The 23,117-nt window shown below is 33.0% G+C and overlaps 1 protein-coding gene and 1 pseudogene across 2 annotated transcripts; one reads left to right on the forward strand and one right to left on the reverse strand.

The window, feature by feature from the left end:
* Positions 1-2,667: 2,667 nt before the first annotated feature.
* Positions 2,668-4,519, forward strand: LOC124845803 (protein trichome birefringence-like 42). The gene is made up of 5 exons (XM_047322982.2): positions 2,668-3,037; positions 3,276-3,450; positions 3,544-3,722; positions 3,815-3,973; positions 4,056-4,519. Exons 1-5 carry the CDS (start codon positions 2,769-2,771, stop codon positions 4,321-4,323), a joined length of 1,050 nt encoding a protein of 349 aa, XP_047178938.2. The 5' UTR covers positions 2,668-2,768; the 3' UTR covers positions 4,324-4,519.
* A 694-nt stretch (positions 4,520-5,213) lies between these two features.
* LOC148190503 (receptor-like protein 14) lies at positions 5,214-22,135 on the reverse strand (annotated as a pseudogene). The gene is made up of 7 exons (XR_015783203.1): positions 21,963-22,135; positions 21,790-21,870; positions 21,115-21,268; positions 20,677-20,751; positions 8,606-8,767; positions 8,413-8,487; positions 5,214-7,924 (listed from the first exon to the last, which is right to left on the reverse strand). The product of XR_015783203.1 is annotated as a receptor-like protein 14 (transcript).
* Between the last annotated feature and the right edge of the window lie 982 nt (positions 22,136-23,117).

Genomic DNA, 23,117 nt, shown 5'->3' on the forward strand with positions numbered 1-23,117 from the left:
AAATTACAAAGTTTAAATTAAATAATTTCATGAAATTAATTATTGTGAGGATTGTATGTTTTGTTAAATGAGGGAGTGTATTAAAATAATGTTTACTTAAGTGTAACTAATTATATTATGGAATATCATTTTTTTTATGAGGATTTGAATGTGAATCTTTGGACAACTGATATGATTTGAATGGTTCTGAAATTTTTGACCTGTATTATTGAGGGTTGAAATATGAATAAAGATTCATCGGTAAAAGATTTTTAAGTGTTGAAGTGTTAGTAAGAGATGGGATCTTGTGAATAAAAAAGAATGAACATGAGAGTGAGTGTGATAAAAGATTATCTCCTGATCATATATAAGAATAAATTGAGGAAAAAAATTTCTAAGACAAAGTCAAAGATCAAAACACGTCTCCTTGAATCTTATAATATTTTATGAAAAAGAAAACTTAAATGAAGATCATGAGCACAATTGGAGAATAATTTAGGAAATTAAATAAGTTGTAATTTTATTTTAATGTTACATAATGTTAAATTCGTTGGCCAAATCAGTTTTATTAGGCAAGCGTACATCACTAGGCGAAAGTCTAATCTATAATTTTTGTCTTTTGTTATTTTTATGTGTTTTGGGCTCTAGACTTTATTTTAAAGTTTCCATATTATCTTGAACTTATATGTTTTTATATAGAATTACTAAAAACTTATGTAAACGGTTAAGAAAAAGATTGTCTAGAGAGACAAGATTATCTATCAACTCTTATTTTGAAGTTTAACAAAGGAACATTCAACAAAATAGTGTTTATAACTTAAATTGTCTAAAGAATATGTTTGATAAAAACAGTGTCGAACAACAAACATGAATAATATTTAGGTTTAATTTTTTGGTAGGTCATTTTTTTCGTCTAGAATCTCAAATAGGTCCCCTACAAATTCGGTGTCTCAATTAGGTCCTTATTTTTGAGAGGTTTGTCGTCAAATTGGACAAACACCATTTAAGAGGCTCTTACGTGGCATGCTGACAGTATTTTTGCCTAAGCTAAACCTTCTCGCTTGTGCGAGATATGCCCTGGAACATTTTCACTTAAGCTAAAACTAAGTTGCCTGGACGAGATTTAGGCTAAAACTTGAGATGCTTGATAACAGTTGATTTTACGTGTTTTGTATGTATATTTTGTGAATAAATCAACTTCTTCGTAGCTTTTACCTTGTTTTATCCTCAAGTTTAGTGAATTTTCTAGTTTTCTTGTGTTTTATTTAGTATATGCTTATTTTTACCTCTAATATCTTTGTTTGAATGTGTGAAATAAATGAATAGGAATATTGTAGTAGAGAAAAACTAACAAAAATTTAAGAGAACATGTTTTGGAACAATAAAAAATAAATTTGAAGCAAATAACCATATTGAACGCGTATAAAAACACTTACATTTTAGAACGTTATCTAGATTGTCAGGAACTGAGCGCCACTTTAAAGCACCGAGCGCCACCCTTACATAGAGAGCGCCACTTTACAGCACCAAGCGCCACCCTTACATAGAGCTCTGAATGGTTCTAGCGTTGAAAGGCGTTGAACGCTACTTTCAACCTTATTTTCAATTTATTACACACACAAACACCTCTCTACGTATATCCCCACACACCCTCACCTACTCACAACGTGAATGCATGTATTCACCCTCGTAGATACGTATGTGTACACAAGTATTCGTATTCACATATGCACAAGTATTCGCAGATACACACACTTCATCCACCGACACACATCCCTCGTACTCTTTCACACGCACACATATATGCATCACGCACACACGTGTTTACACACACATATCTAATTTAGCAATAATAATAAATGTTTGTTTTTTTTTCTTTGCATTACACACGATAAATTTTTTTAGTCATGTCAATTTTATCATCTAGAAACTTTTTACTAAATGTACCATAAATCTCACCTTCTTTTCTCTCATTTCCTTTTCTTTTCACCTATCCCAATCTAAACAAGTCTAAATATCTTTTGCATTTTTGTAAATTGTTCATTTATTTTAATTTTAAAATTTGAGACTTGACTACCTTTTTTAATTATATATCCTTAATCTAATTAATATGGAGTGAATAATTAATTAATATAATAATTCATTAATATTTAGTGTGAAATAAGGAAAAGAGTAATTAATTTAAAATTGAATTAAAATATTCTTGTTTTAAATTGAAAACTGAAAAACAACTGTTATGAAGACAGAGATAGTTAACATTGAAGAGGTGATACGTCAGATTATTATTAAATACAGCAATTATGATTAACCCAGATTTGGGAAACCGAAACTTTCCACAGACAATCATAATATAAAACTTTGACATTTATAAATAAACTTGTACTTTCAACAATAAGTAACACCTTTTCTTTAGAGAAATTAAACGTAAATCACATCACGTGATCAAATTAATGGCGAACCATGACTTTTAAAAAAATATATTTTTATACACATAATTTTTTTACATTCATTATTTTTCTTTATATTTCTTTTTCTTTTAAAAATTACAAAAAATTATTTTTTTAAAACCATTTTACTTTTATTAAATATTTCAAATAAATATCAATATCTCTCATACTATCCTTATTCTAACTTTTATTTGATGCAGCAACTATATACACAAATAGTTTGTCTCTGCATTACTTTCATTAAAGCTACCACTAGACATGCCCATAGGACCAACCCCACATGTTTTTATATTATTTATATAAACAAACGTTAACATTCACGCGCTCTGAACACATTGTCTGATGCAATTTGAAATGGTGTTCTCCCTGTGGTTGGGTCCTCTGCTCCTAGCCTCAGCTTTTGTATGGGCACTGGCATCTCCTCCACCATACCAAAGATGCGATTTTTCTGAGGGAAAATGGGTCATTGATGAACCCTCTTCCCACCCTCTCTATGAAGCTTCAAGGGACTGTCCTTTCATTGGCCAAGGATTTGATTGCTTAAGAAATGGCAGACCAGATAAGGAGTACCTCAATTATAGATGGAAGCCCTCTGGTTGTGACCTTCCAAGGTAATGTGATGATTAACTTAACTCTACCTTTGTTTTATATCGAATTGTTTCAGTTTTGTTAGTAGTTTTGAGTTCTCATTCATCAAGTTGTTTTAGTTTAATTTGTAGTTTTGAGTCCAAAGTTTATCATATATTTTAAATGGCAGCATTGTATTTTTCTGACTTGCAAGCTGTCATCATGAGGTTTTCAAATTTGAATTTTTTTTCTTCCCTCCCCAAATGGTGTTATTGGTGACAGGTTTGATGGTAAGAAGTTCTTGGAGAGAAACACAGGAAAGAAGATAATGTTTGTGGGGGACTCCATAAGTAACAACATGTGGCAGTCACTCACTTGTCTGCTTCACATTGCAGTCCCAAACTCAACTTACATTTCAACGAGTCAGACACAGCAACTTCTCGTGTTTTCGTTTCCGGTAGTTGTTTTTTTCTGTTTACAGAGGAAAGTGTTGAGCCTTTGTAGTTGTTTGATTGGCTTATAATTTGGTTCAACTTTTGGGACATTGTAGGAGTACAAAGCTTCAATCATGTGGTTGAAAAATGGGTTCTTAGTGGATTTGGCTATTGATAAAGAAAAAGGCAGGATTTTGAAGTTGGACACCATTAGCTCTGGGGATCAGTGGAAAGGAGTTGATGTTTTGATTTTCAATTCTTACCATTGGTGGACTCACACAGGACACTCTCAAGCGTAATGAAAAACCTTAGATTTGAGCTACCTTTTTTATGCTTTATGAGAGGAGGTAGCCATGTGGCTAATGGCTTCAATTTAATGTTTTGTAGGTGGGATTACTTTCAAATAGGGACTGAACTGATCAAGGACATGGATCACATGGAAGCTTTCAAGATTGGACTCACTACTTGGGCTAAATGGGTTGATTCTAACATTGACCCTTCAAAGACTAGAGTTTTGTTTCAGGGAATTGCTGCTTCCCATGTTGAGTAAGTTGATTTCACTTGTATAACTTTGAATTTGCATTCATGGACTTACTCTTTTCTTTCTTTTCTTCCTTCATTTGAACAGCAAAAAGGGGTGCCTAAGGCAAACTAAACCAGAGGAAGGAGCAATGGCAGCATATCCTGGTGTGGATATTGTTAAGAAAGTTATCAGTAACATGGCAAATCCTGTACAATTGCTAGACATCACTGTGCTTACACAACTGAGGAGAGATGGTCATCCCTCTATCTACACAGGGCGTGGAACTTCTTTTGATGACTGTAGTCACTGGTGTCTGGCTGGTGTTCCTGATGCTTGGAATGAAATTTTGTATGCTGTTCTACTTGGAAATTAGTACCTTCATTCATCTTATTCTTGATTATTTATTGCCATGGAAGACTCCTTGGTTGTTTATTGCCCTTGAGGAAGTGTAGATGTTATCAGTATTGTAACTTGGGCTAATCTGAAAGTTGAAATAATCATGTGTTACTAGGTGATTTCTGTTGGATTATAGTAACAAAATAATATGAAAAATTTTAAGTTTGAGATGACATACATTGTTTGGGTGGAAAATCCTCATCAAGTGAAATTGATATTACAGTTTATCTCTTTAAATACACAGGGAAACTAATTATAGTTTATCTCTTTTAATACGAGAATACACTTTCCTCTAGAATACTATTTTTTTTTTCATTTGTCTCGATAAAATGAAAAGTTATAATTTTGAGATACACAAAAGTTCATAAAGGACCTAGTCTTACATGGTTGTAATTAAAGTTCATAATTTTCACCTTTTTCTTAAACATAAATAAGAAAGTTTTGTTGTGTTCATTAACTGCCCAATTTTCATTCATACATGGGTGTGTCGACTTGATTTCAACAATGTGTTAGGAAATATAAAGAATAAGTTCATCAATGTTGTTTAAGTTCATCAATTTTTTTTTTACTTACATTTTAATCTTGATTAATTGAATACCCTTACCTTGACATCTCTCATCATGTTGACTCTTTGAAACTATTATTGGTTCACAACTTGGCATACATACTACTCCACAATTGATCTTTAAAGATTTTAATGTATCTATCAACTAGGTACGTCCATCTTAGATAAATAGTGCCACATAACCAAATCTATCCCACCAAATGAACTATGTAATGCACCATGATATCAAAAAGGAACAATGAGAAATACATTTCCAATAGACACATTTTTGGGATTACCTCATTTTCAAAATCATCTAACACTTTATGATCAATAACTTTCTTGCATTGACATTGAAGTGATAATAGTTGTTGCATAAGCATATAACAATGTGAAACTTTAAACCAACCAACTTCAAATCTTACATAGACACACTGACTCTTAATATTTGAAGAGTAACCCTACTACACTTTCACACTACTTAAACACTTCAAAAGTATGACAAAATTTGAGGAACTTGATGAAAATAAAACAAACTACAATCTTTTCATCACTTATCATACCATTTATTGTTAAAAGTAAGGTTTAATAAATTTTTTTATTTCAACATTTAAAGAATTTATTTAATGTAATCTTCTATTTTTTTTTCTTCATTTCAGTTCCTATTTTATTTAGAAGGAATTAACGTGGTCTTTACTGTTAAATTGATGCTGACATCATTTTTAAAATATGATCATGTATCAGCGACTTTAGACTTATCCCAATTCTTCATCCACTCTGTTTCTACTCACCATACCTCAGATTGCTTTTGCACAGAATAGAGACATGTGTATGAGTAGAAATTGAGAGTCAAAAGTTGGAGAAGTTCAAAGGCATTTACACATAATCACGTTTCAAAATTTGTCACGCTCAATTTATTGAAATGGACCACATTGACTCTTAAAATAAACAGGAACTGAATTAACGAAAAGAAAAGTTGAGATCACATTAAAGAAACTCCTTAAATATTAGAAACAAAAAAAAAAACTATTAAGCCTAAAAGTAACATATCTAACATAAGCCATTTATTTCATAACTTAGTGGTAACCATGAAGAAATTGACCAAAGCATTTACGAAGGCACACGTCCACAAAATAAAACCACATTCTCCAGCAATGAGGACTGAACCAAAGGAGTGTCACCAACGCTAGGATTACCATGACATAACATGCAGCAAAACTCCAACAGAAGACATTGAAATCAATTTCAGAGTTTTCTTCTTCTACTTCACCAGGCAACAGAGTTGGTCGTAGTGGTGGTTTTGAACGTTCACTTTTACAGGTATCCCACGTAAGATACGGATTTCCTTTGTAGCTACTCTCATCAAAGGTACAAAACTGTCCCTTTTCAAGTGCTCTTCCTGACAAATTGTTGTAGGAAACATTGAAGACAGCCAAATAGTGCAAGTCCTGTAACTGCAGAGGGATTTGTCCACTCAGGTTGTTATTTGAAATATCTAAACTTTCTATATTTTGTAGCTTCTGGAAGCTCTCTGGGATCAGACCATTTAGATGGTTGTGAGATAAGTTGAGAGAATGAAGGCCATGTAGATCTCCTAATTCGTGTGGAATCTCTCCTGTCAATTGATTACATGACAAATCTAGTTCGGACAGTAACTGATATCTATCACTGCCGAAGGAAAGATATAAATTTTTTGTTCTGAGTTGCATTACCACAAGAGGACGTCCAGCGGTAAATGGTTTTTCCCTATCAGTAGGATAAAAGGGACCGGTAACGTTTCCGAATGACATATTACTGAAGCAAGCAGGTATGGACCCACTGAAATTATTTTTCGAAAGGTCTAAGATATTGATATGTTTTAATTGGCATATTTGACTGGAAATTTGGCCTTGCAAGTGATTACCAGCCAATAAAAGAAAATTTAAAGACCAAAGCTTGTATACACTATCAGGTATTGTTCCAATAAACTTGTTGTCACTAAAATCAATGGCTACTGCTCTATAGTGGTTGCTCATGAATAATTCAGGTATCGTGCCTGTAAAATTGTTTCCCTGCAGGAACAAGTATTCTGGCGTTTTGAAGCAGGAGGGCAGTGCACCAGAGAACTTATTGTAAGATATGTCTAACATGTACAACTCATGTTGGCTCCATTCATCTGTTATTGCTCCTTCAATGTTGTTCCCTGACGCAGCTAAATAAGTAAGACTAAGCTTTCTGATAGTACTCAATAGTGATCCATTGATCTGGTTATTCTCTATCGTCAATGATTCTAATGAGAAGCATCTGTTAAGAATGTACTCAGGTACATTGCCAGAAAAGTTATTGCTCCCTAGAAACAACTCCACTAAGCTTGACATCTCTCCAATTGAAACCGGAATAGGACCATCAAACTTATTGTTTGAGGTATCCAAAATCTCCAAACGTGGGAAGAAGAATCCAACGTTGTTGGGGAGCTCGCCTTGCAATTTGTTGTTTGCTATGGACAACAATGTCATTTGATCCATGCGATGATTTTTATCAAAGGGTAGTTCAAAAGGTCCAGTGAAAGAATTATCAAATAAGTAGACTTCTTCTAAATTTGGCTTGTTCATGAGCAACCAGCTAGGAAACTTACCAACAAGGTTATTTCTTGATAAATCAAGAAATCTCAAGCTAGTTTGATTTGAAAGGAAAGTTGGAATTTCTGCTGGTAAGTTTAACTCACAACCGCACATTTGGAGTCCTTCCAACTGAAATGATGCAACCCAAGGCGGATTTTCGGTTTCCACTTTCATATTGCCAATGAGTAAATACTTAAGCTTTGAATGGTTGGCAAAAAAGTTGAATGAGAATATCTCAAAGTCATTGAATCCAATGCCAAGAAGCTCGGCAGATGTCAGTTGAGCAAGGAAGGGTGTCACATTCCCATTTAAGTAGTTGAAGGAGACATCAAGAATGCGAAATGATGTCAAGTTGTCAGGGCATGCATCCAAAGTTCCTCTCAGATTATTGAATGACAGATCTAGTTCCTGAAGTTGCTTCATTTTACACAAACCTATATTCAGACAGTGACAGGTTATGTTAAAAAAAAAAAAAATCTATTGTTTACTATGTCAAAATTTATTTATTTTTACAACTACCTTAAATTCATGAGAGTTAGAAAAGGTAACGAGAGGTAAATCAAGATATATTTAATCTGATGATTACCCGTGTACATATATAGCAGATACTAGCAATACAAGATCCTATGATTAAGGCTAGATACTACAACCAAATAAGGTAACAAATAATGCTAACAGCCATTGATAATTACACTAACTACAAAGATTGACTGACAGTATCAAATCAAATCATTGGATCCACACATTAAGGGATCTTGTCTCTAGAGAGTTATTTTTAATTGATTGATAATTCAACAAGTATAGTTGTTAAACTCTTATAATAATAATAATAATAATACACTTAAAGTATATGCTACTAATGTATACGTATAATAGATTTGGAACAAGGACAAAAAGAATCACAGAAGTGATACATGCTCACCTTGATTTGGTAAAATTCCATTGATACCTGCGTTACTTAGGTGAAGAACTTCCAGTTTGCTTAGATCAGACAAAACTTCAGCAAAGAATAAAAGAGGTTATTTACCAATATTATTAGCTTATACATACTCTTAATTGATACTTCGAATGCAGAAATCAAAGTTAAAGAATGAAATATCGTAGGGCAAACATACCTTTTTCATCAAGATCCACTTTGATTGGATTAAAACCTAGGTCCAAAAATCTGAGAGCGGGGAAAGCAACTAACGACTTCAATATTCCCTTGTCCAAATAATTGTCAGCCAAGTTAAGTGTCTTCAACTTCTTGAATACATAGAACTCAATGCTATGGGCATCTGAAATATTGTGTTAGTTTATTATAGGTATTGATTAAATTACATCACTGTTGCAGCTAGAAAAACAAATGCAGAATTTTGTATCCTTTAGACAATTTTTTGAAATTTCTTATAAAATTAATTTAATAATTTTTCTATAATCCATGTGAATTAGCAATATAAATTGTTCTCTCAATAGGTTTGCAAATAGATGGTTATTTTTAATCAGCTTCCGTCCACATCGCGTAACCTGTGATTAATTGATAAGGTTTGTTAAAATAGACGGTAAGCAAATAAAATTACACAAACGTTACGTTGTAGTTTGTAAATACATGACTTAGTCAATAAGACCGGATTGAGTTTTATTTATGATTTTGTCAAATTTGACCTAATTCAAATTAACTTCTATACAAGTTAGGTTATGAGTTTAGTATAGATGATCTGAAACTTTAACTCAAGATTCATTCTTGTACTTCCAACTAACATAATCTAAAAATCTCATGATGACATTGTGTCTTGCAAGATTTTATCTTTGTGATCGACGATATTTACCTCTATTAATTTTAACTTTAATGTAAAAATCTCATGATAACCGTGGGTCTATTGAAGAGGAGATTCACTTGGGAACCACAAACACTAATGACATCTGACCTCAATCATATAAGGGATTGATACCACTCTTTCCCCAAAACACTAAGGACTTGAATATTCCCTTGTCAAAATTATTGTCAGCTAAGTTCAGTGTCTTCAACTTCTTGAATACATAGAACTCAACGCTATGGGCATCTGAAATATTATGTTAGTTTATTACAGGTATTGATTAAATACATGACTGTTGCAGCTAAAAAAACAAATGCAGAACTTTGTATCCATAAATCAACAGTTATTGATATTTCTCCATATTTTTTATTTATATCCCACTCTTTAGACAATTTTTGAATTCTCTTATAAAATTAATTTAATAACTTTTCTATAATCGATGTGAATTAGCAATATAAATTGTTCTCTCAATAGGTTTGCAAATAGATGGCTATTTTAATCAGCTTCCGTCCACATTGCGTAACCTGTGATTAATTGATACGGTTTGTTAAAAAAGACGGTAAGCAAATAAAATTACACATACATTATTGTAGTAAATATATTTACATGACTTAGCATTTGTATCGTACAAAACTTTGGTTTTGATGGCTAAATCTCAGTAACTTTCATGTACCTTTTACGGTTGAAGTTAATTTTATTTTAACATTGTAAACAACTCTCAAACATGTCTATGCTTCTTTATGAACGTCCATTTGGTTGAGGGGTGTTACTCCCTCCACCCCCACACGTCTCTTCCTCTACCTCCCCAATTTTCTAAAATGCCAATTATATCCTTCTAAAATGACAATTATATCCTCAAAAGTTAAAATTTTTTATTTTTATTATTTTAATATTTTAATTTATTTAAAACTTCTGATTTACTTTCCTCTACACCTCTTCCTCTCTTCCATTTTCGTTTACCTTTCTCTCTTCCGTTAAGCTTCTTCTCCACCTATAACAAATTCATATTTTAACAAATTCATATTTTAACAAAATTATTACGTTTAAAAACTAACCATATATAACATTTAAAATTATAAATTTAAATATAAATTACTGTAAATAAAATAAACAAATAAAATAAAAACGAAACGTAAAAGGAACACTGCCTCTGGACGGATGACATCCTTCAACGGATGTCAACATCCGTTGAAGGCAAAACGGATGTCGACATCCGTTTTGCCTTAAACGGATGTCGACATCCGTTTTGCCTTAAACGGATGTTGACATCCGTTGAAGGATGTCATCCGTCCATAGGCAGTGTTCCTTTTACGTTTCGTTTTTATTTTACTACGCTTTGCGGCTCATGCAAGGATTATAGGCTTGGATATTAAAAGGATTATTGGAAGTATGGGAAGGATTTAGGGTTTAGGATTATTGGAAGGATTATGACTACGTACCTGGAGAGGAACCACGACAAGGACACTACACCATAAACGCACTGCACCACATACTGCACCGAGAACAAGAAGAAGATTGTTTGATAATTCTTTTCACGATCACCAAGCTTTGTAGAAAAATATTTTACTCATACAAGGAACTACGTAGGTTATCAGTGAAATATGTTATAAATGAATAAAATTAAAAAACAATAATTTTAAAAATAAAATTTTACTGAGGGGCAAAATAGTAAAGGAAAGGTGGAGGAAGGGGCAAAATAGTAAAGGGGAGGTGGAGGAAGAGATGTGTGGGGGTGGAGGGAGCAACACCCTTGGTTGAGTTATCCCTTGATTCAGCCCAATAAGATTGGATTGATTTTTATTTATGATTTTTGTTGAGAACAGAATTAGGACGCTGGAATTAATAATTCTCTCTTTTATACTTTTGAAACAATATATATAGGTGTTTAAAAAGAAACAAACCATTAAGGTAAAAAATCTCCTGAAATAAAGTCTCTAAATAAGGAGATATCTACCCAATAATACCTAATCTTAATAAAAGGAAATTTGCCAAATAATTACTAATCCTAATTCCTTAATTTTAGGGATTACACATAATTTCGGGATTACACATAATTGCTATATTAATTGTTATATTTATTGTGTAATAAATTCACATATTCTGACATCCCCCTCAAGCTGAGGAATAGATATTGGTCATTCCCAGCTTGCTTATAAGATCTTATAAGATAGGGCTATTAAGACCTTTTGTTAACACATCCGCTACTTGTTACTTTTTCTTTGATGAAGTGTCTATCTATTTCAACGTGTTTTGTACGGTCATGTTGAACAGGATTATGTGCAATTTCTATTGCTGATTTATTATCACAGTATAGTTTCATGATACCCTTCAAATCAACTTTCAAATCATCCAGAATAATGTTTATTCATAATAATTCACATATTCCTTGAGCAAGTGCTCTGAACTCTGATTTGGCTGATGATCTAGACACTACATTCTGTTTTTACTTTTCCATATAACTAAATTTCCACCCAGGAAAGTACAATATCCAGTAGTTGATCTTCTATCAATTAGAGGTCCTGCATAGTCTACGTCGGTGTAGGCTTCAAGGTTCAATCTTTCATTCTTCTTGAATAGGATTTCCTTTCCGGGAGTTCCTTTTAAGTAATGTAGAATCTTGTAGGCAGCTTGAAGGTGAGACTCCTTTGGTTCATGCATAAACTGACTTATTACACTTATCGAATGAGCAATATCTAGTCGGATATGTGCCAAATATATTGATTTTCCAACCAGACTCTGGTACATCCTTTTTTCTACTTCTGGTTAATCTCCATATTTACTCAGTTTGTGATTGGGGTCCATTGGAGTGGTTGCGGGTCTGCATCCAATAGTCTTTGTCTCAGCCAACAAATCAAATCAGTTATGTATTTTTGTTGGTATATAAAGATTCCTTGGGTAGAGTATGCTACTTCAATTACTAGAAAATATTTCAGTTTTCCAAGCTCTTTGAGATCAAATTCTTAGACTAGTCTTTGTTTCAATTTTTCCTTTTCTTTTTCATCATTCCCAATTACTATAATATCATCCACATACACCAAAGGAACTGTTACCTTCCCCTTTTCTGAATGTTTTACGAACAACGTGTGGTCTCCTTGGCTTTGTTTGTATCCAAATCCCTTCATAACTTTTGAGAACCTCCCAAACCATGCTCTAGGAGATTGTTTTAGTCCATATAGTGCCTTCTTAAGTCTGCACACCTTATTTTGTCTATCTCCTTCAACCCCTTGTGGGATATTCATGTAGATTTCTTCCTCTAAGTCTCCATGAAGAAAGACATTTTTAACATCATACTAAAGTAGTTTCCAATCAAAATGAGCAGCTAAGTATAGAAGAATCCTTAGAGTATTCATTTTAGCATTTGGTGCAAACGTCTCTTCATAGTCTATTCCATATGCTTGAGTCTCCATTAGTCACAACCACCAATCTTGCTTTGTATCGTTCAAGTGACCCATCAGCATTATATTTTACTGTGAATATCCACTTACAGTCAACAATATTCTTTTCTTTGGGTTTATCCACAATTTCCCAAGTGTTATTCTTCTCTAATGCTGTCATTTCCACTTGCATAGCATCTCTCCACTCTTTCTTTGCTAGTGCTTCAATAATATTATTTGGTATAACCACAGAATTCAAGTTTACAATAAAGCTTTTATGATTAGCTGATAATCTATCATAAGAAACATAATTTGAGAGAGGATAGAGAGGTTTTTTAGTGCAATTTCTAGTACCTTTTCGGATGGCTATTGGAAGGTCAATCTCATTTTCTGGTTCAGGTATTTCTTCATTTTCTGGTGCAGAACTTGGATTGGATTCATGGACTTGCATCATCTCTGGAATTTGCTTTCTCCTGGTGTAAACCTTGTTAAATCTCGGAGGATTGTCAGCTTCTATTCGAGTTGCTTCAATGGGGAAATCTGTATCCATAGCTTCTGATCCTCGTTCAGAATTATGTTGTATAGTTGGAGGCTCAGATCTGTTGGTTGTGATATATGGCAGAGTTAAGAACTCAGTATTTTCATGAGGGTCTTCTAGACATTGTTCTGTAGGATTGGTTTTGTTAAAAAAAGGTTTAGTTTCAAGAAAAGTAACATCAGCTGAGATATACCATTTTTTAATGATAGGATCATAACATTTATACCCTTTTTGTGTGGCTGAATATCCTAAAAAAATACATTTAACAGCCCTGGGATCCAGTTTATCTCTAGCTTGAACAGGGACATGTGCAAAGGCTGTACATCCAAATATTCTAGGAATCAATCCATTTGATTTCTTAAAGTGAGGAAAGAAATTATTTAGGACTTCTATTGGACTCTTATTACTTAGGCCATGAGAGGGAAGTCTATTAATAAGATATGATGCAGTAAGAACAGCTTCTCCCCAATAATTTTTTGGAACATTCCCTTGAAAAAGAAGAGCCCGAGTTATATTGAGTAAATGCCCATTTTTTCTTTCTGCCACTCCATTTTGTTGTGGGGTATAAACACATGAAGAGTCATGGATGATCCCATTAGATTGGAAATACGAGGATATGGTTTGGTTGAAATAATCTCTAGCATTATCGGTCCTAAACCTTTTAATATTAACTCCAAATTGAGTTGTGATCATTGAGTGAAATATGGGAATGATAGTGCTGACATCAGATTTTTGTTTAAGCAAATAGAGCCAAGTAACCCTAGTGCAATCATCAATAAATGTTACAAACCAGCGGGCCCCAGAAATATTTGGTACTGTAGACGGTCCCCATATATCACTATGAATCAATTGAAAAGGTTGAGAGCTTCTATTATTGCTGTTGGGAAAAAAAGCACGAGTATGCTTCGCTAACTCACAAGTTTCACAATGAAGCTTTGAGATATCTAAGTTTTCATACAAATGAGGAAACATAAATTGTAGCACCTTAAATGATGGATGTCCTAGACGATAGTGATACAACCATAGTTCATCCTTATTTGTTATACTGTGAAGGGATTTTGCTTGGTTGGTTTGGGATTCTTTAGATACTTCCAAGTAGTAAAGACCATCTTTTTCTTTAGCAAGTCCAATCCTCCTCCCCGAGTCCTGTTCCTGAAAAACACATAGAGATGGGGAAAACATTGCAGAACAATTGAGATCAGAGGTTAGTTTCTTTATGGAGAGAAGACTGGCTGAGAGTTTGGGAACATGGAGAACGTTTTTAAGCATAAGGTTCGGGTTTACTTGGATATTACCATATCCTGCAACAGTAGCTACTGACCCATTTGCAACAATAATTTTTCTATTACTTGGTGAGGGTGTATAAGAATGAAACAAGTGGAATAAATGTGTCATATGATCTGTAGCTCCGAATCCACAATCCAAGAGTTCACATTATATGAGGTATTCATACAAGAAGTTTTACCTAAGAAAACAAGAGAACATGATCCAGAGGATTCCCCAATAGCTTCTTCAATTTCTTTATTTCTTTCATATTGAAACTGTCTACTGCTGGAGATTCTTTAATCTCTGTTTGTGTTATGTGCACTTGGGACTTTTGTTGTCCTCCACGATTCACCCACTCCTTTCCTGGAGGTTTGCCATGCAATTTCCAACATTTCTCCCTTGTGTGTCTCGGTTTCTGACAATAGGTGCACCATAAATTATCTCTATTTCCTTTCCATAGAGAATTAGGAATTTGCTCATTTCCTTTCTGCACCAGTTCAGGTTTGGTAAGTAGAGCAGACCCATCCATTGGTTGAGACTCAAGCATTACACTCCTTCGACTCTTCTGCACGAACAATAGAGATGGTTTCTTCTAGTGAAGGAGTATCCTTTCTCCCTAGAATTTGCACTCTAACTTGATCAAATTCAGGATTTAGTCCTGCAAGAAAATCATACACACGATCCTTCTCTATGAAATTCTTCAAGAGGATTGCATCCTCAGCACACTTCATTTCAAAAACTCTGTAGTGATCAAGTTCCTGCCATAGATTCTGCAACAGTGCCGCATATTCTGTGATTCCTCTGCTTCCCTGTTTTGTGGCTGCAGTTTTTATTTTGATTTCATATACTTGGGCAGCATCATTGGCTTTAGAATATGTGCGGTTTATGGAGTCCCAAATATCTTTAGCTGTATTAAGAAACATACAAGTGTCGCTGATGGTAGCTTCCATGGAGTCCCACAACCAAGACATAATCATGGAATCTTTTTCATCCCATGCTGCAAATGCTGGATCCTCCATGCTTGGACCATTTTCAAGGAGATGAACCAGGCATCCTTTTCCCTTGAGATAGGTTCTAACAAACTGGGACCATTTGAGAAAATTTTTTCCATCCAACCTGTATGACGCTCGGAGACCTTGGAGTTCTCCATTTTTGTGTGAAGGACTAGAGACTTCTCTACTTGATGTAGCACCAGACATTGTAATCGGATGTTAGGTTAACACAGCGGAAAGAATAACAGCAGCAATTAAGGCTGCCCCTTTTTTTTTTTTTTTTTTGGACGAGAATGGCAATGAAGGCCAGCAATAGTTGAGGAACGGCAATGAAGGCCGTGAGACAAAAAACAAAGACCAGGGCTCCAGGAAAAACCTAGAGCTCTGATACCATGTTGTAAAACAGTAGTAGGATGCTGGAATTAATTATTCTCTCATTCATACTTTTGAAACAATACATAAGTGTTTAAAAAGAAACAAACTATTGTCTAATTAAGGTAAAAAATCTCCTGAAATAAAGTGTGAAATAAAGTCTCTAAATCAGGAGATATCTGCCCAATAATACCTAATATTAATAAAAGGAAATCTGCCCAATAATTACTAATCCTAATCCCTTAATTTTAGGGATTACACATATTGCTATATTAATTGCTATATTAATGTGTAATAATTCACATATTCTGACAATTTTGTCAAAGTTGACCCAATTTAATCTAATTTACTTGATTAAGTTTTATTTCAAATTTAACCTAATTCAAATTAACTTTTCTACAACTTAGATTACGAGTTTAGTATAAATGATCTAATACTCAACTCAAGATTCACTTTTGTATTTGATTGACAATCACTTCCAAATAATATAACCTAAAAATCTCATAATGATGGTGTGTCTTGAAACATTTCATCTTTGTGAATTGCCTTCGACATTCACCTGTACTAATTTTAACTTTGATAACACTTTCACATTCCTATCTTTGTTGTTCATTTATGTCAAATCTCAACCTAACATTAAATAAACAAACCTGTTGAAATTTTGTGACTCAAAGTATGTGGTTCAAAGAGTCAAATAAGTTAAATAAAAATATATTCCTATCCTATTTTTTAAGAGGATTTTATGCATTATTTAATTAATTAATTTAGCATATTTTTTCAAAGTTGGTTATAAATTTTGTAGTATAAATATTTATTGTTTATGCTCAATAAAAGATATCAAATTCTCTTTCAATCTTTTGTTTCTTATACTTTAAAACCCAACAATTGGTATCAAGAGCAAAAAGGATCTCACGGGATCTGTGATATAACCCACAAACACTTATAACCACTAAATAGCCACCACACATAAGATGGAATCTCAAACATCCTTTACTACCGTTTATGTGCCTGTATTTGATGGACAAAACTATCATATGTGGGTTGTCAAAAGGCAAGCATATCTAGATGATAACGATGTGTGGGAAGCGGTAGAAGAGGACTACGAAGTGTCTCCCTTGCCAAACAGTCCTACAGTTTCTCAAATGAAAAATCACAAAAAGGAGGCTTCGAAAGTCCAAGTCAAATCAATTTTGTTCACAATTGTATCTCTAGTCATTTTTAACAGAATAATGACGTTGAAAATAGCTCATGAAATCTGGAAGTTTTTGAAGGAAGAGTATAAAGGCAGTGAGAGAATAAAAGGAATGCAAGCTTTGAATTTGGTTCAAGAACTTGAGATGCAGAGGATGAAAGATTCGGAGACAATAAAAGATTATGCGAACAAGTTTCTCGACATTGCAAACAAAATATGTCTTCTTGGCACTAAGATTCCCGATTCTCGAATTGTTCAAAAAATACTTGTAACAATTCGAGAAAGATATGAAGCCACATTGACTTCCTTGGAGAACTCAAAAGATCTTTCTACTACTACCTTGGCAGAACTTTTGACCACACTTCAGACTTTAGAACAAAGAAGACTCATGAGAGAAGAAGGTCATATTGAAGGGGCTTTGACAATTAAATTGCAAAAAAAAAGGACAAGTCAGGAAGTTTCAACCACAAAAGTGATAACAAATCCTCTCATGTTTTTCATCATGTCCTTTTTGTAAAAAAAATCATCCACAGACGAAGTGTTGGTGGAGGCCAGATGTGAAATGCCATAAATGTGGACAATTAGGACATTTGGAGAAAATCTGCAAGTCATAAAAAAACAAGAGAATGTACAAGTTGTTGTTAAAAAGGGTGAAGAAGAAGAACCTTTTTGTTGTTTCTTGCTTTGCTACTGCAAGATCAACAAAAAGTTGCCTAATTGATAGTGGTTGCACGAACCACATGACTTACGATCAAGAATTATTCAAAAATCTTGATGCAACCTACAACACAAAAAGTCAGAATTGGAAACGAAACAAAAATAGCAGTGAAGAGCAACAAATAAACTGCAGTTAGTACATATGGATGTCGGAGGACTTAAAAAAACTCATCTCTGAATGCCAAGAAAGTAGAGATAGTGGGTGTTAAAGTTGGTGAAAGTCAAATTGAACCAGAAAAATTAGAGGAAGAAGAGCAGCATAGGACAACTCTTCCTGAAGCAGAAGCTGAAAATGTCAAGCAATAAGGCAGTACTAAAAAGGTGAAAGACACTGGCAACTCAAAGTTAGACGCAGTTCCTAAAAAGATAGAGAAACCAGAACCTTTGTCAATTGAAGCGAACGAAAAGCCAAGAGAACAACTACAAGTAGATGCAGAAGTTGCGGAAGATTATAAGGACGTGAAGACTAAGCAATAAATTGTGATCGAGACTTCCAAAAGTGAAGGAACTTTAAATGATACGGTCAAGGATGGAAAAACTTAATGTATGCTGACTTTGAGTCAATGAGGAGATTGTTGAAATTTTGTAACTCGTACAACATGTGGTTGAAGGAGTCAAATCAGTTAAATAAAATATATTCCTATTCTATTTCTTAGGAGAATTTTATGCATTATTTAATTAATTAATTTAGCATATATTTCTCAAAGTTGGTTATAAATTTTACCGCATAAATATTTACTGTTTATGCTCAATAAAGATATCAGTTTTCCTTTCATTCTTTTGTCTCTTATACTTTAAAATCTAACAAAACCTAATCTCCTAAACATAGTTACGTGCGTCTTCTTCTTTTCATATGAAGCCCGACATTCTTACCTTTGTCCTTGTTTTTCACTATTTACCTTCATCTTTCATTGTCCCTCTTTGACTTCATCATTTGTCTCTCTCACCTCCATTGCTTGCCACTATTACCCTTCTCCAAAACAATCTCATTTTCAACCTTTGTTTTAAGTGATATGTTTTGCATTTTAATTTTCATTCTTTTAAATGAAAACATTATATTCCTTCTCCATTACCTTCTATCTCCTTATGACTAACTATAAGAAGGAAACAAACACATCCTCATGACAAAAAGCTCATCAAGAACATCCATCACATGATTGTACTATATTTCTTGCACTTATTGGACGAATGTGGTGGATGGGTGGTGCCAATTTTGATTCGTAATTATTATTTTTGTTTATCATATTGACTATTATTAACCAAAGTGTTGGTTTCATACCTTTTGTTTTCATATTGTTTAAGGCATATTGGAAAGAAAACATAATTCATATGTTTTGTTTTTTATATAGTTTAAGGCATTTCTTTTGTCTCTTGTTTGATCTAAATCTATTTACGGAAGATGACACCGTAACAACTAAGACCTTTAATTAACTTATTATAATAGAAAAAAAAATAAAGGGTATTAATTATGCCATTGGATGACCATGATAAATATAAAAATGTTTCAGCGATCTATTCTAAATGAAACACAACAAATTATTTTTAAGGTCATTCTTTTGAACGAATATCCCTTGTGAAATACCATTAAGGGTGAGAATCTTATGGGATATAATACAAATCTGGCTGGTCTTCATAAGGAGCTCAAAAAAGTAAAGAGGTAAAGGTTAAATTTGAAAACTTTAGCCATGATGCAAAGTGACATGTGATGGAAAAAGAAAGAAATATGGTTTAGAAGGAGATGGTTGAAAAACCATAAAGATTGTTAAAAAGGGGTTGAAGATCTAGCAATTCAACTTAAGCTTAAGCTCATTCAGTTTGGAACAAAGGACAAAACTAAGTCGATCTTAGTTTATGGTTGAGTTTAATAAGTTGGATCGAAGATTAACTTGAGTTAATTTGAAAAGAGGGTTAACCGAGTAGAAGATTCACAGATTGAGTCGGTGAGTCCAAGTCGATCGAGTCAAAGTTCAACCTTAGTTGACTTGGACTGAAGGTCGAGCCAAGTCGGCTTAGATTAAAAGTCGAGTCAAGTCGACTTCTAAAGATCAATCTAAGTCTGTCCAAACTAAAGGTCTACTCAAGTTGGCTCAAGTCGAAGGTCGAGCCTACTTGACTCGATGGTTGAGTCGACTTGGCATGGGTAGAAGGTCATGCCGACTCGACCTAAACGAAAAGTTGAGCTAAGTTGATACAGACTGATGGTCAAGTCGAGTTGACTCAAACCGAAGGTTAAGAAGATTTAGCCTAGGCCAAAGGCAACCCTATATAGATTTGGCTAAAGGTTAAGAAAAGCTTACCTAGGCCAAAGGTCGAGACAAGTTGGCCCAGGCCGAAGGTCAAGGTGAGTCTGCTCGTGTCGAAGTTCATGATGAATGGACCTAGGCTAAAAGTCGAGACAAATTAACTATATTGAAGGTTGAGACAATTTAGGTGGGTTGAAGGTTAAGACGATTTAGGTGGATTGAAGGTCGAAACGACTAGGCTCAGGCTCAAGGTTGAGACGAGTCGATCTGAAGGTTCATATTGTTAGTCAAGTCAAAAGTCGAAATGAGTTAGTTTGGACTCAGAGTCAACTCGCCTCGACCCTGACTTGAAGGCCAAGATGAATCATATTGGATCGAAGATTTAGCTAAGTCAATCTGAACGAGTTATCTAAATATTTTTAAAACAAATTTTATTTAAAAGAGAAACTAAATTGCTTTATCCACATAAAAAAATTGAAATTGAAATGATTTTAGTTACAATATTCAATTAAATTATTTAAAATTTCAATTACTCTATTCATTAAATTATTAAAAAATAAAGAAAATTTAACTGTAAAGAATTAAATACATAAATTTTAATTTCTTGAAATTACTAAACATAAGATAAAACTTAGCAAACCTTTCATAAAAAGTTTGAACTACAAAGAACACCTTTAGCGGCAACAAAATACATACCTTGGTTTGGAGTGTGGCTTACAAGACGATTCCCACTCAAATCCAACATTTCCAAGTTTGGTAAAAGTGTCAATTCTTGAAAGAAGAAAAGTAAAATAAATCAGAATGTGAAAGAGGTCTCCAATATGTTAAACATGTTAGGAATCGAGGAGGAGGTTCACCGGGGAGTTGCAAACACCAATGAGATGTGAGCCCAATCATATATAATGGATTGACACCACTCTTTATCCAAAACCTTAAGGCAATGATTAATGGGTCTTTCACCTTTATATACTATCTTTTTTCTCATTTCTATCCAATGTGTGACTTAGACTCACACTTGAATTTTCAACAAAATATCCAATAATTTTTTCTATCCAATGTGTGACTTAGACTCACACTTGAATTTCCAACAAAACATGCAATACTTAATAATTGTCTGCATTAAGATATTCGTACCTTTCATAGGAAAGGGGCCACCTATAAAATTACCAACCATTGCTAAATTCTTTATGGATGGAGAGCACCCACCACTTCCATATACTCTCATTGAGATGATTGAAACTCAGATCTAATGTCCCCAACTTTTGCAATCTTGACTTGCTTTGATAATCTGAAAAGTATCCGAAATTTACTTTATTGATGAATAATAAAATATTATATATATATATATATATATATATATATATATATATATATATATATTATAATATATATATATATATATATATATATATATATATATATATATATAAAAGGACAATCTTCTTAACAAAATTGTGTTGCGTATAGATTTAGAAAATAGTTTAATCCCTTCATATATCTAATTAAGCATTAACTGTTTTATTAACACTTTATTGTAAGTTTTTTATCAGTAAATATTAGTTATTAGCACTTTTTTTAAGTTTTTTTTAAGATAAAAGAAGAAACATCATTCATATCATTAGCAAATTTTAGCAAGCAGTAGTGTAACTCCAAGATTTCACGAGTTCTCTAACTCAGGTTCTTAATCACCTCGAATCGTAATTTCTCTTTTTGGTAGAATTCTTATTATGCGTTCATCACTTTGTTAGCCAATGGTCTCGAACAATTAAATGATACTATAAAAGCAACGAGACACATACACACATGTACCTTGAGATGCAAGAAATGTGCCATTGCCAATAAGATTCATGCTCAAATCCAACACTTCCAAGTTTGGTAAACGTGATAATTCTTGGAACAAAGAAAAAAAGAGAATTAAATTAGAACATTTATAATCTCCAAGTGTGAAACATGTAATAGTACTTACGTAGTTGCATTCATACCTTTCATAAAGGGTCCACGAATATAATTACCCGAAAGATTTAAATTCTTGATAGATGGAAGAGTACCCACAAGTTCCATTATGCTCTCATTGAGATAATTGAAACTCAGATCTAATGTCTCTAACTTCTTTAACGTTGACTTGCCATCATCTGAAAGATATATATATATATCACTTCATCATTTACAACATTGTATATAGGCTTAACTAATTCAGCGACTAAGTTTTATTTTTGTATTTGTTATAAACTCCATTTAATTTTGTTCTAACCCTTTTGAAAGTTCAAAACATTAACAGACATAAACGTAGAACCTGTTACTTAAGGGACTCAGCACAAGGGGATATGTAGCTTACCATAGTCACATGACAATGAACATTTTGTCATACAAGTTAAGAAAAACAATTGATCCGCCAATAAAGTTTTTTAAGAGTCAATTTTAATAAAAATATGTTTATTTATTTTTTATTTTTATAAACATATTATTATGAAACTAATATTATTAAGAGAAAAATTAAAAAAAAAAAAGTTAATTTAATACTTCCTTGAAAAATAAAACATATAATAAAAATTTTCAAATTTGTGAATTTGAAATGGAGTAGGTATTAGCCTTGAAAATATCATAACAATTCTAATTGATTGTTTGAGAAGGATATCATTCCTTCAACATTTGAACTGCGAAAGATGCCAATAAAGGACAAAGTATGTTGTTGTTTCACAATTTGAGATTTTTGAGATTTAGGGAAGCGATTTGTTATTTTTTAATTTGATTTATTTAAAAAAGTAAATTTAAGTTTAAGTTAACCTTACAAAATTAACTTATTTTAAAAAAATAAATTAAGTTTAATTTAACTTTATAAAATTAACTAAATAAGAATTATCTACATTTACATAGTATATTATATTTGATTGACATGAGATTTTTGGTGTATTTTCTCATTTTGAAAAAGATAAATATCTCAAACATGTGGTATGTGTTCAAGGGCTTATTTTAATTTTTCTTAATTTTAAAAATTAAAACAATAAATATAGTTTCAGGGACATAATTGACCATTTATTAAAAAAAAGTTAAATATGTTTATAATTTGTAAACTTGGACGAAAAATTCGAATTTATTTTTATCCCAAACTTTGGTATATTTTTGTCTCCAAACTTTGA

The sequence above is a fragment of the Vigna umbellata genome, unplaced genomic scaffold (assembly GCF_029865625.1).
Source record: "Vigna umbellata cultivar VRB3 unplaced genomic scaffold, Vumbellata_1.0 scaffold_866, whole genome shotgun sequence".
In the NCBI taxonomy this organism is placed as follows: domain Eukaryota; kingdom Viridiplantae; phylum Streptophyta; class Magnoliopsida; order Fabales; family Fabaceae; genus Vigna; species Vigna umbellata.